Source organism: Crocodylus porosus, unplaced genomic scaffold (assembly GCF_001723895.1).
Source record: "Crocodylus porosus isolate Cpor-Errol unplaced genomic scaffold, CroPor_comp1, whole genome shotgun sequence".
NCBI classification, from domain to species: Eukaryota; Metazoa; Chordata; order Crocodylia; family Crocodylidae; genus Crocodylus; species Crocodylus porosus.
Genome location: NW_017728886.1, coordinates 89,963,209 through 89,976,665, shown reverse-complemented (window position 1 = coordinate 89,976,665; position 13,457 = coordinate 89,963,209). Strand labels below are relative to the sequence as shown.

Genomic DNA, 13,457 nt, shown 5'->3' with positions numbered 1-13,457 from the left:
GGACAGGGGCTGCCAATCTACACTGTGCACTACTGCAGACACTCGAGCATCTAGTCAAGAGTGACAAACAATTTTGAGTAAACTCAGTGCCTTTCTCCTTTCCTCTTCTGCTCTCAGGGCATAACTGGTTCATTTTTAGGAAGCTATTTTTTCAAGCTGGAGGGCTGAAAGCAACCAGCCATGGTATGGCACACAAACAGTACGTGTTATAGTAGAAAATACTTTAAACAAAAGAACTAAGGGTCTACCACCCTACCTCATTAAATTGCTTTCATTTACCTGCATGCAACTGATTATCTGTAGCAGCTCACAGAAGGACTTATCTATAGAAACAGGGATAAAATTTGATGGCAACCTTCACTTCTAGGGCGTCTGGTACAGCTGCTCAACATGCAGAAGACCGGAAATATTCCTGTTTAGCTAAGAACGTGTAGTCTTAAAACACATCTGGCTCCATCCTTGCTGACCTAACACTTCTAAAGAAATCAACCTATGCATGTATCAAAATAAGAATCAGGGGGCTGGGACAAGCTGCTAACTCCCCTTGTAAAGGTTTCACCCCTGCTGAGATCCATTACTATTCAGCAGAAGCAGGCATAGCGCATGGAACAAGATACGTGGTATACTCAGGATTCTCTTGATGCATTTAGTAACAATGGACAGGAAGGCATACATCTACCCCTCCAAAACAAGTCATATTCAAAAACACATCTGCTCTCAATCTGGCAGCCAAGAAGAAAAGCCAGCAAGAGCCGTTCCAACTGAGAGAACAAGGCAGAGCTTTGTCGGGGAGCTAGCTCAACCCTGATTCTACGCTTGCCACTCCTGCCGACAAAAGGACCCCTGCTCTCATCTACCAATAGGAGGGAGACACTATGGCAAGTATGCACTTCTATGATTGATGGTTTGTTTTGTGTTTCCCACCACCTATAGAAACGTGAAGTAGATCATTCACCTTAGCTACAATTGAAGAAGAGTGCATGGTTCTTTGGAGTCAGAGGAAAGAAATGACAATTTCTGCTTTGTCCTCTTTTCCCCCACGTTAGAACAAAGGCCTGCCAAATAACTCTGCAAGCACCAGTTGGGAGGAAATTAGGGAACTCATCATTGAAAGCAGGCTGATCTGTCCTTCAGCAATCCTCCCACTTTCTTTGAAGGAACAGCTGTTCCTTGCTAGGCTGACAGATATTGTGGGGAGAAGGCAGAAATAGCTTCCTCTGGCAGAACCATCTTTCAGGTGAGTGGGATTCTTCACAGATATCAAGCCGCAGGATTCTTAAGGGACATTCACTTAGTAAGAATCTGCCTAAATGTTTTGCCTACTCTTACAACACCCAAGATTGCTATAATAAAGACAGCTGGGAGACTAAATATTTTTTTTTTGTATTTTTTACCTGGCCATGCACTTAATTGCATGTAGTCAGTTTCATTATTTTCTCTGTATGAATCTTGTTTAGGATGCAAGGGAGCAAAAAATATGGAGAAAAAATGGAAAATTCAATTCAAAGAAAAAGAGTTAGCAAGGGGGCTCTGGCACAAGTGTTGCACTGGAAATTATCTACCACATTTTTAAACTAAGTTTAAGATGCCAATGTCTTTTTTTTTTTTTAATAAAGAGTAGACGCATTTTTCTGCTACTACTGTCCTAAAGCATATAGGCTGTTTTTTCAATTAAAAGGTGCCTGCTAGTGCTGCCTCTGACCATATTCCCTGTCAGTGCACCCAGCTCCTACAAAAGGCTTCAATAGAAAGTGTACCAAAGCCAACTAGTACCAACTGTCATTAAGTAGGGATTCCCTCAGGGTTTCCTGATAAAAACACTTATTTTAAATGAAAAATGCTCATTTAAAAATGTGACACCACTAACTTCAGCTTCTCTACATGATCAGCAAGTGCAACTCACTCAAAAAACATTGGAATTAAGTGCTCAGTGTCTCCAGATAACTGTATCAGGAACACAATTGAACACAGATCCTGAAATATTTACCCTTTAATTCCCCTGCTCTTTGTATGTTGACTGTTAATGACAACAAGATAGCCATCACAAAGCCCCAGTGAACAATAAACATTATTACATTATCATACATAGCTCTGTTTAAAAACAAAAAAACAACACACCACTACGTTTTATGGCTTCATGTTCCTACAACCACAGAACTGCACGATTAATTTGTGCAATATCATAAATCTTCTGCAGCCCACACAATTACAAGTATGCTTTTGCATGACTCTGGCAACTGTTACACCCCAGCAGAGAACATGCTGGAGCAGGATATAGACAGTAGGATCCAACAACCACTTGTGAGTTCAGATATTTCAACCCAGAAAGAACAAAGATGGATTTTATGTGACACACACAGGTCATTAACTCTGGGAAAGACATATGCCATGTTTAACAAACTAACTATGCTAAAACCTTGTGTGTGCAGTCCTGCCATGACTAGGAACCTAATGAATTCATGGCTGATGTGGGTTGCCTGGCAGCTCCTTTAATTTTGCAGGTCGCCCATGCATCGTTCCCGCCCCCCGCCCACTGCTGATCGGCCAAAGGGCCCCAGTGGCCCTGCTGCTTGTTGTTGACTGGTTGGGAGGCAAAAACAGTGCCATATTTAAAACCACGGATTTTGCCTCCCTGCCTACCAGGAATAAGCAGTGGGGCCTCTCTGCCAATTGGCGGTGAGAGGGAGGAATCTGAAAGATTAAAGGAGCTGCTGCGCAGCCCACTTCTGCCGTGAATTTGGTAGGTCGCTACGTCATGACAAAGGAGCCAGTTAATTGTGCAGTTCTCTTACTGGGAAAATGAGCACAGACCACAAGTATTTGTATTTAAACTTATTATTTTCACCAATATGAATGACTCCATTTATTGAATAAGCACCATTATCACAGGAAGGGACTTACTCTGGTGGAGGCATTTTAGAAGGTTCCACATCTCGCAGAAACTCGCACTGAAGAGCCTGTTCAGCTGTGCAGCGCTTGCTGGGGTCCAGAGCAAGCATATAATCAAAAAGATCTAATGCAGCTGCTGGAATACTGAAAAAGAAAAAAAACAGAGGGCATGTCACATTTGTATTTTTAGATGCCACATCTTTATGTTATATAAAAAAATACTCTTTAAGTAGGTTTTAATAGTATGATTACTGGAGCTTTAAAATAAAACTTTTTTTAAATTACCCTTTTAACAAGGCTGCATACAATTACTGTACACTTCGGAATTTAGCAGACAAGATTTTTGTCTTTTCTTAAAAAAAAAATAATAATAATAATTGGCCTGCAAATACTAACTGTGCTGCTTTAAAGTTAACACAAAGTAGACTCCCTTAATACAAACAGGATGATACATTTTCCTAACCCCAAAATAGTGGAAGGGGAAAAAAGATTCTAAACAGTCTTATAGATGTTTTCTGTAACTTTCATGTTCATTATTTGCACAAAACAACTCCAATGGCACTATTCTAGGATACATGGCTCAGATAACGTACCTTATGTACTAAACTTATGGCTAAAAACTCTATAATGGTTACAATTCCATGTATTTAGATGTAGATGGGTACTGCATCAAAAGGAGTCAAGTATTCTGAGCAGCTTTTAGTCCCAGAAACAAGCAGCAGGTGCGCCCAGGCCTGGAAAGCAACTATTTCTAATTTAAAAGCTGACTAGTGGCTGAAATATTACAGTCAAGTCTCCCTTCTTGACGCATGCATGCAGCACCCATAACTAATACTGACAGAAGACCTGCATGCACATCAAGTGTCACGGGAAGGATGGGAACTTAAAGTCATTTTCCCCGACATTTGACTGAGCACCTAATGAAATCTCTGGGGAACAATGACATTCAGGTCCCCAAAACACTTAATACAATATAGATAGTTAAGGAAGGCATCCTTACAAAGCAAACTCTTCTCTCAATTTTCGACGATACTGCTTCTTTGGTTTCATTGTATTGAAATAGGCTAACTTTATTACATCAGGCCAGACTGCAGGACAAGGGCTCCCACAAATTCGGCTGTATAAAAAACAAAAACAAAACAAACAAAAACAGTTGTATGAGAACCAAAACAACAAAATGAAAGTGGCTCAAGTTTTATAAACACAAGCACAGTTAATACAAAGAAAACAAACTATAGTCTAGTTTTCAGGCTTGTTTAGCCAAAGCCTCTTCACAAAATGCTTGCAACCCACAATCATGAACAGCATTGAGAGTTGAGGAGCAAGGACAGGTACTCATTCTTCACAGGCCAAAGCAAATCCTACCTAAAAGTTCATGTTGCATCTCATACTCTTCTCTAAATAGTGGTTCTTTATAGCCAATTATGGTATTTTTGAAAATAAAAGAACTAACTACACCTGGCTAGCATCACCAGTAACCCAACAGAAGGTCAGTGTCTCCTACAGATGGTAAGGTACCAAACATACAAGAAAGAAATTTGGAAGAACCCATCCTAGGTTTAGAAATCCAGCATGTTTAGTTCAATTTCTCTATACCTCTAAGCTTTGGTGTGAACAGAAACTATGCCAAATGCTAGAAGCAAAATGCTCTCTACTGCAAACTTAAAAAATTCAACTGTTAACAATGAAAGAATAAAATTGAATAGTAAGGCTCGAAGATGCTGATTGTTTTGTTTTCATCTGCAAGAGGACTGTCTACAAGAGCCCCCCAACTTCCTTGCTTTATCTGACATGTTCTAATACCAGACTTTTAATTCCAAATTTAGCCATGCCATTTATTGTAAAACAGGCTTTAAACTTTGTGGGCCCAGTAACTGGAAACCTAATTTTTCATAAATTAATCTATCTTCCAGCTTTGCAGATATTTGGTTTCAGCTTCTACAGCAAATGTCTTTTTCCCTTTATATAGGCTATACTTGTGCAAATGAAGAACCTTCTGTTGTTTATGGCATTTTGAGGTCACTACAAGCTATAAATAAGTCCAAGGTTTGCCTTCATGCTTGCTTACATGTTCTATAGCATACTCTGGGGGGAAAAAAAAAGAAAAAAAAAAAAAAGGAAAGATGCTATTTTTCCACTATGACTTTTAATGATTTGGCATTACATACGGTCCTGGAGGGAAGGACTCGACGGATGGGAAATGGAAAAGGATGAACTCTGCCATATTTTGCCTGCCATCTATGATACTGGTAAATATCTTTACAAGTTAAGAACTTACAAATACATGATTAAGAACTTTACTATGACAAGCAGTTTAGATCCAGATGAAACATGCCAGAAATCATCCTGCTGTTTTAAACTGATACATAAATGTGGGGTATCAGGAAAGAGGAAGCAGCAAAGCTAATGATCATCTATTTGAATATCCTTTTGATAGCAAGAAGCAAACAGCAAGCTATATCAGTTAAATCTATACAAAACTCTACTGAGTTTTGTGAAGTACACAAGAGCTGGAATTAAGTGCTACACTACCATCTAGTGGATAAAGAAAACACATTCATACAGCATGAATTTAATTTTTACTAGCGCAGCAGTTCCCAATCTGTGGCATGCAGGCAACCCATCAGTGCTACGCGTTAACAGATTTATTATAATTACTTTATATGGCAAAAATTTGCTGGTGGTACTTAAGGTTGTATCACTGGTAGTGCACAATCTGTCAGGGTTTGGGAACTGCTACGCTAATGGAAAGCAACAGAATGACTACTACCATGGTTTATACTTCCTAAAAGGCTGTTTGTAAAAACCACTTTTCCTATATGTTACATAAAGCATTTAAACGTAAATCAATACTTTTCAGCATCTCAACATCACTGACCTCTCTCATGAAAACGTTCAGGTGAAAGTTGTTCTGGGCTTCTATTACATTTGCTAGGACTAATTTATATGCTCTTTCCACCAGCTTTCAGGGTATGACCTCTTCCTCTTTTTGACATCAATTATATCAGAAGCAAGAGGAAGCACTTTGCTGGCTGAACTGGGAAAGGAGGATCTGTACCAATTCAAAGCAAGAACTTCCCAGGAAGACTTACAGGGGTGAAGAGAAGAGAATATTTACATCTACAAGGATCTGGAAATTTATGGGGCAAGGCAGAGAAGCTCTTTCCTGAAAAAGTCCTTTTGCAGCTATGTGGAAGACCCAAGTGACAACAGAGGCCAGCAGCATGCAGAGAATCTTTTCCTGAGGAACGCCCTCCCCTTTGTCCTTCAAATGTCCACCTCCATGTTGGCCTTTAATTTGCCGAGGGAAAGTAAGGAAGGAAGGAAGCTACTCTCTCATCTGTTTTAAGAGAGGGCATGTCAAATGCCCTGCTCCGACACAGACTTCAGTAAGTCAGCAGACAGCAACTCTAGCTTCAATATATATAAAAAGCCCAGCTCACCAAGCCCATGAAGACTACAGAATTACTCAATTCCAAGTAAAGGTCATTTTGCTCTACAGTTTCCCCAAAAGTTACCGTCATTTTTGTTCTGGGCAACAATTCTGACATACTTTAAATGTTGCTATTGTAAGTCTTTGTTTTGGCACCCATGGAAAAGTAAAATTTTTGTTAAGTGCATACAAATTACCTTATTAGTTCCAGCTGTGCAAGTTCCTGATTTGCTTGAAATATTGGCTTCTTAGTAAAAAGCTCACCTAGGATGCATCTGTAAAATAAAGGTTTATATAATTCCATCAACATAGCTGTTAGGATCAGAGAGTTTCACTTTTGGTTCATGGCTTACACTTCTTCTACTTTTGCATTAAAAATCCTTACCCACAGCTCCATACATCAATAGCTGGTGTATATCTTTCCTCTCCAAGCAGTAGTTCAGGAGGCCGGTACCATAATGTAATAACCTTGTTGGTATATGGTCGACTGGGGAAAAAAGAGAAAGTTCAAACTTTAACTATAGCTTCAATACAAAAAAAACACCAGTCTAGGTTTCTAAAAAAATAAGAGAGAAGTAAAATGTTCCACTTTCTGTAATGTCCCTGTTACTAGTCTGAGTCCACCATCACTGCTGTCGTATAAAAATAAACAAAGAACTCCCTAAATGAGTCTACCAAAATACAGACTGAAAAAATACTTCCTAATCATGAAAGACTACTACCTACTTCAATGGGACAATAAACCTAAAGGTTAACAATATTTAGTTAGCCTCTTTAGTTTCACCACTCTCAGTTCTTCTCAGATCCTCCTGAATTTTAAGGTTATTAACAGTAGCACATCTTCAAAACCAACTCCCCAAGAAACCCACTAGAATTTTACCAGACTGAAAACTGAAGGGTATATTAAAATGACTGAAGTTAACAATACAGTACCTCTTTCTTCTGTATTTAATGCTATAAGAGTTTCTACATTTGTGTTTACTTAGGAACCACATAAGGATTTCCAGTGTAATACAGAATTCAGCTGCTCATGGCACAGGGCATGTGGTAATCAATTCTGATCTTCCTTCACTCATTCCTTCATCATTATTTTTTTAAAATTATGGATGCTAACCTCAGATTATGTTTAACACCATTTTAGAGCTCAGATTCCAGTATTTTACCATGTGGACAGCACTGAGTTCAGCATTGAAGTCAGCAAATATTCAATAGCAATTGCCTATTTCAGCTTTCCTACTACACGTTCTGAATGTCTGCAAAGTCCTATTTCAGCTTGAATAAATTAAGCTCTGTTAGTGATGGCAATCGAATTCAAACCACAAATGCATACAGGTACAAAGGAATGCATTTGAATAACCTAAGTGGACTTCAAATGAAACAACAAGAATATTGCGTGGTGCTGGTCAAGATTGCCAGCTCTAAAATGTTTCTAGGAAAACAGCCTCCCTCTCAGGCTAACGTTCCTCCTGGCTAATGACCACAATAGTTACCTGCAGGGCAAATGTCTCCTGACAAGACACTGACCTACAATGGGGACTTCAGTATCAACTGAAAAGAGTAATGCCCATGCACTGAACTCATCAGTCACCTTCTAAAACTGTGCTACAAGCATGGCCATTTCTGCCAAAGAAACAGATTAAAAAAAAAATAATAATAAAAACTTAAATGCCACAGGAGTGTAATGCCGCTGACAAACGCTCATTTAAAGGTACGATGGAATCTGATCTCTGATCCCAGACAGTTGTCTGATCCCTGAGTTGCTATACATGCAACTCAGGGATCAGAGATCAGACCTCATTCACTCTTGCCAGTGCAGGAGGAACACAGGCTCCGGAGCTGACATCTGGGTACGCCACTGAAATCTGCGTACCCCACAATCAGCCAAATGTCAGTTGGCGCTGGGGTCTAGAACCAGCTCTGATGTGATTTCCACCAGGCTGGCAATTAGTTGATGGTTGGCTGGATCCAGTGAGGTCTCCACTGGGCCAACCATTAAGCTCACAATCTGTTAAAGCAATACTCAAACATTTTTCATAATTTAGTGGTGAGTCCAGTGGAAGTCAGGTGAACACAAGCTAATTATATTTTATTGATATGTAGACAACTCCTCCCTTTCCATATACAAAAAATCTATGAATTCACAAGTTGAGCACAGAATTGAAAGTGCCTTTTAGAAATACAATTTGTACCTTATTTAAAAATAACACTTAAATTATTTCCTCCTGCTGCTAAATCTCAAATCCTTTTAAACGGTATGTAATTAGGTCAGTAAATCAAATGTCAAAATATAGATAGAGTGAAAATTTAGAAAAGCTTCTATAATACAATTGTTTAAAAGCACGCAGAATCACTGCTATTACTGCAGGTCAAAACCATACTCAGCAGGCACCTGACTGACGAATCAACTGCCAAAAGCTTCTAACCAGCTTCTTATTAACCTTCTAAAGTTAATATGCAGTTATGTCAACCAACACAGATACCTTTTAATCTTCGTTATGTTGATAAAGTAATAATGTTGCCGGTTAGGTTTATTCCATCTGCATTTTAAGTTTTACCATTCGCAAGCTATATATTCTATTAATTAAGGAAGTCTTAACAAACACACCTGATCTACACATCAACACCATCTGGTAATGGCAGCCACAGTATCAAAACTTGAAGTTGCACGAACATTAAATAAGCCTGGCACACACTGAACAGTACTGTGCTAGGGTTGCATCCACCTGTCAGTTCATTCACTTTGCGACAAGTGTCTCCATGAAAAAATTACATTTCCAAACACCTGCTTAAATTATTCGCCCTTCTTCTCTGCAACTCTCCTTTCACATGACAACTTGCAAAATTGTTTTTCAGCATTAAATTTATATTCTCAATGCAGCTGGCTAAACACAACACACTGAAACCAACAACACTACCATCAAAACATGCTTGCTAGGGGCGTGTGAAACAGGCTGTATTTGATTCGAATTTGGCCCGACTCAGGGACAGTGATTTGATTTGTTAATTCGGATCACTGTCCCGATCCAATTTGGCCAAATCTAAATCTGAAGATTCAATGCTGATTTGGAGAATCAGCAATTTGGCCATAGACAGTTTAAATGTTTTTTCTACATACCTCAAGGTACCAGCACGGCTCATGAACACTGCAAAGGCGGATGGAACATTCTGCAGGAGCACAGGGGGGGGGAATGGGTGTCACTTCCAGGTCCGCCAAGGAGCATGTGGGGACAACCTCCCCCCTCTCAGCAAGCAGCCATGAGAGGACCCTGGGTACCCCCCAGACCCAGGAGGCACCAGTTGCCAAGCCCAGGGGGGAGGGGGAGGGGAGCAAATGTGCTGAGGACCCCCACCTGTGCTCCCCCAGGATGCTCCATCTGCCTCAGCACCTCACGAGCCACCTGGTACATTGAGTTGTGTAGAAAATACATTTAAAGCTGTATCTATATTCAAATCGTTGATTCTCTCCAATTTGATTCAGAAACATCAAAAGGGTCTCCTGATTCGATTTGGATTCGGAGATTTGGCCACTAAACTAGGCCAAATCTCTGCTGAACTGAATCAGAGACTGAAGCTTCGCAGAGCCCTAATGCTTACCACTGGAATCCATAGTAAACAATCATGCTGTATGGCATCAACACCATAGACCTCATTTTCAGTATCAGGTATGCACCAATCAAATGTGTGTGTATAACCTGTGTTCAAGTGTCCAATGTATATTCCTTGTGATGTAAACTATAGATCCTAATTTTTGTGAACCAAACCACACACTACCTTTCATACAAGGTAAACTTAAAATGAGCATGAGACTAATTGCAAATCTTTATAACAAATTACTACTATACCATATAAACTCTGTAGCTGTTTGCTGACATACAAACAGGAGCAGAGATCAACTGTAATATCAAACTCATTTTAAAGTACTTCTTTTCAAAAACTAAAGCAAAGCAAATTTTTATTTAAATAAAACCATTCCTGTATCTGTTCTTCAAAGCTCGCCAGACTTGTCTGCCCAGAGGACAAAATTAAAATACCCATACTGCAATGGATAAACTCAATATAAGCTAAATGTTACTTTTTTTTTTTTTTCCTATTTGAACCCTTTCCTGGTGCAGAAAGAGGTGGATAATAGTTTTTAAACTACATAATAGAAATATTACTTTATGCAATCAGGCAGACTACTTAACAGCAATTTTTTGTTTCCAATCAATTTAGGTTGAAAATGAAAGAATTAACTGGGGCGTTACTAATCCTTGGAGTTTTAAAGAAAGGACATAAAACAACTAGTGAATGCTCAAGTAAGAAGCCACACCCCAACCAATGGTATTTTGAAACAATTAGGAGGAAAAGAAACAAAAAAACTCCAATACATTTGTCAAACATCTGAAAAGACAAAAACTTTGGTATTGCACACACACAATCTTCACTTTTTAAGCCACCATGACTACAGGTGTTCTTTATTCTCTCCCCACTAATCATTTCTATTGTACTCTAATGCTACCAACAGAAGAATAAAAAAAATGTTTCTCCTGGTACTACTGTATTTTTTTGAATAGATTCCACCCCTGAATATAACACACATCCTGTTTTTAAAAAGCAACTATGAAAAAAAAAGATCTCACCTTGGCAGCAATTAGGGCAACAGCCAAGGCAAGCCTGAGCTGCTGCTAGCCCTTTGGGCCAGATAAGGCCCACAGACCAATCCAACACCAGCAGTCCAACTTCATGCAGTGGGTCTGGGGCCACATAACCCAGGGGTACACTGAGTCTGGCGCGGCATGCCAGGTTTGAGGCCATTTGTGGGCTCTGGAACCACTGATGTGCCAGGTCCAACCCCATGTGCCAGCTCCAGGTGCTGTGTCCCATGTGGCATGTAGCTCCAGAGCCAGCGTGTCGGTGGACCAGGCACACCAGACTCAGCTAGGTTGGACTCAGCACGACAAGTCTGGCCATGGACCAACCCTATGCATCAGCCTGATCTGGTGTGTGGGTGGGGAGTATGGCACCCCACAAGTCAGGATATTTGACGGCGGGGGGAGGAGGGGAAGCAGTGGTAGTGTTTAATTGCCATGGCTCCCAGGTCCATGGCAATTAACACTGCCACTGTTCCTCCTTCCTCCCTATCCCCTGCCAAATTTTCAGACCCATAGGGATTCCTTTTCTTTGTATATAATGTACACCCCAATTTTCCCCAGCTGGTTTTGGAGGAATAGGTGTGGGCTATATGTGAAAAATATGGTATAAGGATTTAAAAGAAAATATTTCTCCAGTGCAGCATTATCTTACCTCTCTTCCGAATTGTACAGTCGAGCAAGCCCAAAGTCTGCAAGTTTAATCTGCCCTCTGGTGGAAAAGGAACAAATAACTATTTAGTGAATAATCTCATCAAGAGGTCTGCAAACAAAATTAAGTAGGTGCCAAATGTTCAGACAGCTTCAGATGACTCTTGTTAATTCATACTACTAAATAATCTTTTCAATTATGAAGTACGCTAGCCTTCAGTATTTTTTAAAAAGCGAAACAGGACATTTTGTAATACTTCTTGATAAATGCAGGCATGTCCTTTGCAATATGTTAGTAAGATTCAAAACATACAATGTAAAAGCACTTAAATAACTATGTTAGCAAACGTCTGAAGGGACACCACCATTTTGTGCACAAGGACCAACCTGAATACAGGTGTGCCATAAATCAGCCCGGCACCCTCCCCAAGTGCCACTCTGATCTCCTTCCCCAAACCAATCTCCTGCTCTTTCTGTTCCCTGTCCCATCTCCTGCTGTGCTGTCTGTCCCCACTCTGACCTACCAGTGGTTGCCAATAGGTCACACAAGTGGCAGAGGCCACCCACCCCTGTTGTATACTGTACACTTTAACTGAAAACTGTACAGAATTAAGGTATTAAATCATACCCAAATGCTCATCAGCAATTGCACTTCCCGGTGGAAGCCACAGAAGACTCTGCTCTCCATACGTGTAACTAAACATAACATCCAAGGAGTATTTTCTGCAAACATGGCAGGTGCTCTAATGACTAGCGCACTGGGCAAGGACTAGGAATAGTTGTATTCTATTCCCACCTTTGCCACTGGTCAGCTGGGTGGGTAACCACGGGCAAGTCTGGTATTAGTGTATAACATATCTGTATATACTTATATTCACATACCTATTATTTAGAAGAATATTAGAACATTTAATATCTCTGTGCAAAAAGTTCTTCTTATGGCAGTAGGCCAAACCCTCCATCAACTGCCTCATAAATGACTTTATGTGATTTTCATTAAAATGAACCAGGCCAGATTCCAGTAGTCCCATTAAGTCATGGTCCATATATTCAAACACCAAGTAAAATGCACCTGGAAAGAGAGAGAATATCATTTTCAGAACATTCCAAAACATCTGTTTTACCTTTTACAAGTACAGCTTAGTACTTTTTGTCCTCAAATGTTAAGCCTAACTGCTCACATTTTCACAGTATCTGGAGCTGGACTTCATTGGCCTCTTATCTGAAATGCTAAACTGCACTCAATAACTACTAAAATTAAAATTATGTCTTCACATAAGCAACTGCTATGGTTGTCATAAGTATGTTAAAATTAGCAAAATCATAGTTTATAGTGTTTATCTGACCAGGCACATAGATTGCTACACCATCTAAGCACCAGGTTTCTTTGTATGCAAAATGGTTAACCTGGATTATATTTCATTACTCAGACCTTATGGAAAAAAATAAAAATGTATGTTTTATATATATAGATATATACACACACAAAGCAACAGCTGAGCTGTCATCATCCTTTGAATTTTAAAGTTTCCATTGTGGAATTGTGTTAGAAATAAGCCTGTTATTCACAGATTGTAAGTGAATGCAAGACTGACCAGAATGAGAAAGTACAGCTAACCTAGTAGTCACCAGTAGCAACAGCCATTCAAATGTCAAGAATTCATGTCCCAAGTTCCTTCACACCTATAGTGAGGGAAAACCTGGTCCTGTCCCACACCAAACAGCACAGATGATCCTGTAAATGCTACTCGATTAAAGTACATAGGGGCACTTTTACATGTCTCTGCAAATGGGGGGAACCCAGGTTTCCTTGCTTGCAGATGTGCTACAAACATTCTCCTGCAACTCAAGCCCTG

The 13,457-nt window shown here is 39.8% G+C and overlaps 1 protein-coding gene across 1 annotated transcript in view; it reads right to left on the bottom strand.

Annotated features, from left to right (window-relative positions):
• Positions 1-13,457, bottom strand: part of CDK13 (cyclin dependent kinase 13) — a gene marked incomplete at its 5' end in the record, with an annotated part of 72,452 nt that overhangs the window by 10,300 nt on the left and 48,695 nt on the right. The window contains 6 exons of the mRNA XM_019535339.1: positions 2,902-3,033; positions 3,890-4,006; positions 6,520-6,597; positions 6,708-6,809; positions 11,606-11,662; positions 12,484-12,673. Of these exons, the coding sequence (XP_019390884.1) occupies positions 2,902-3,033; positions 3,890-4,006; positions 6,520-6,597; positions 6,708-6,809; positions 11,606-11,662; positions 12,484-12,673 (676 nt within the window). The remainder of the gene's footprint in view (positions 1-2,901; positions 3,034-3,889; positions 4,007-6,519; positions 6,598-6,707; positions 6,810-11,605; positions 11,663-12,483; positions 12,674-13,457) is intronic.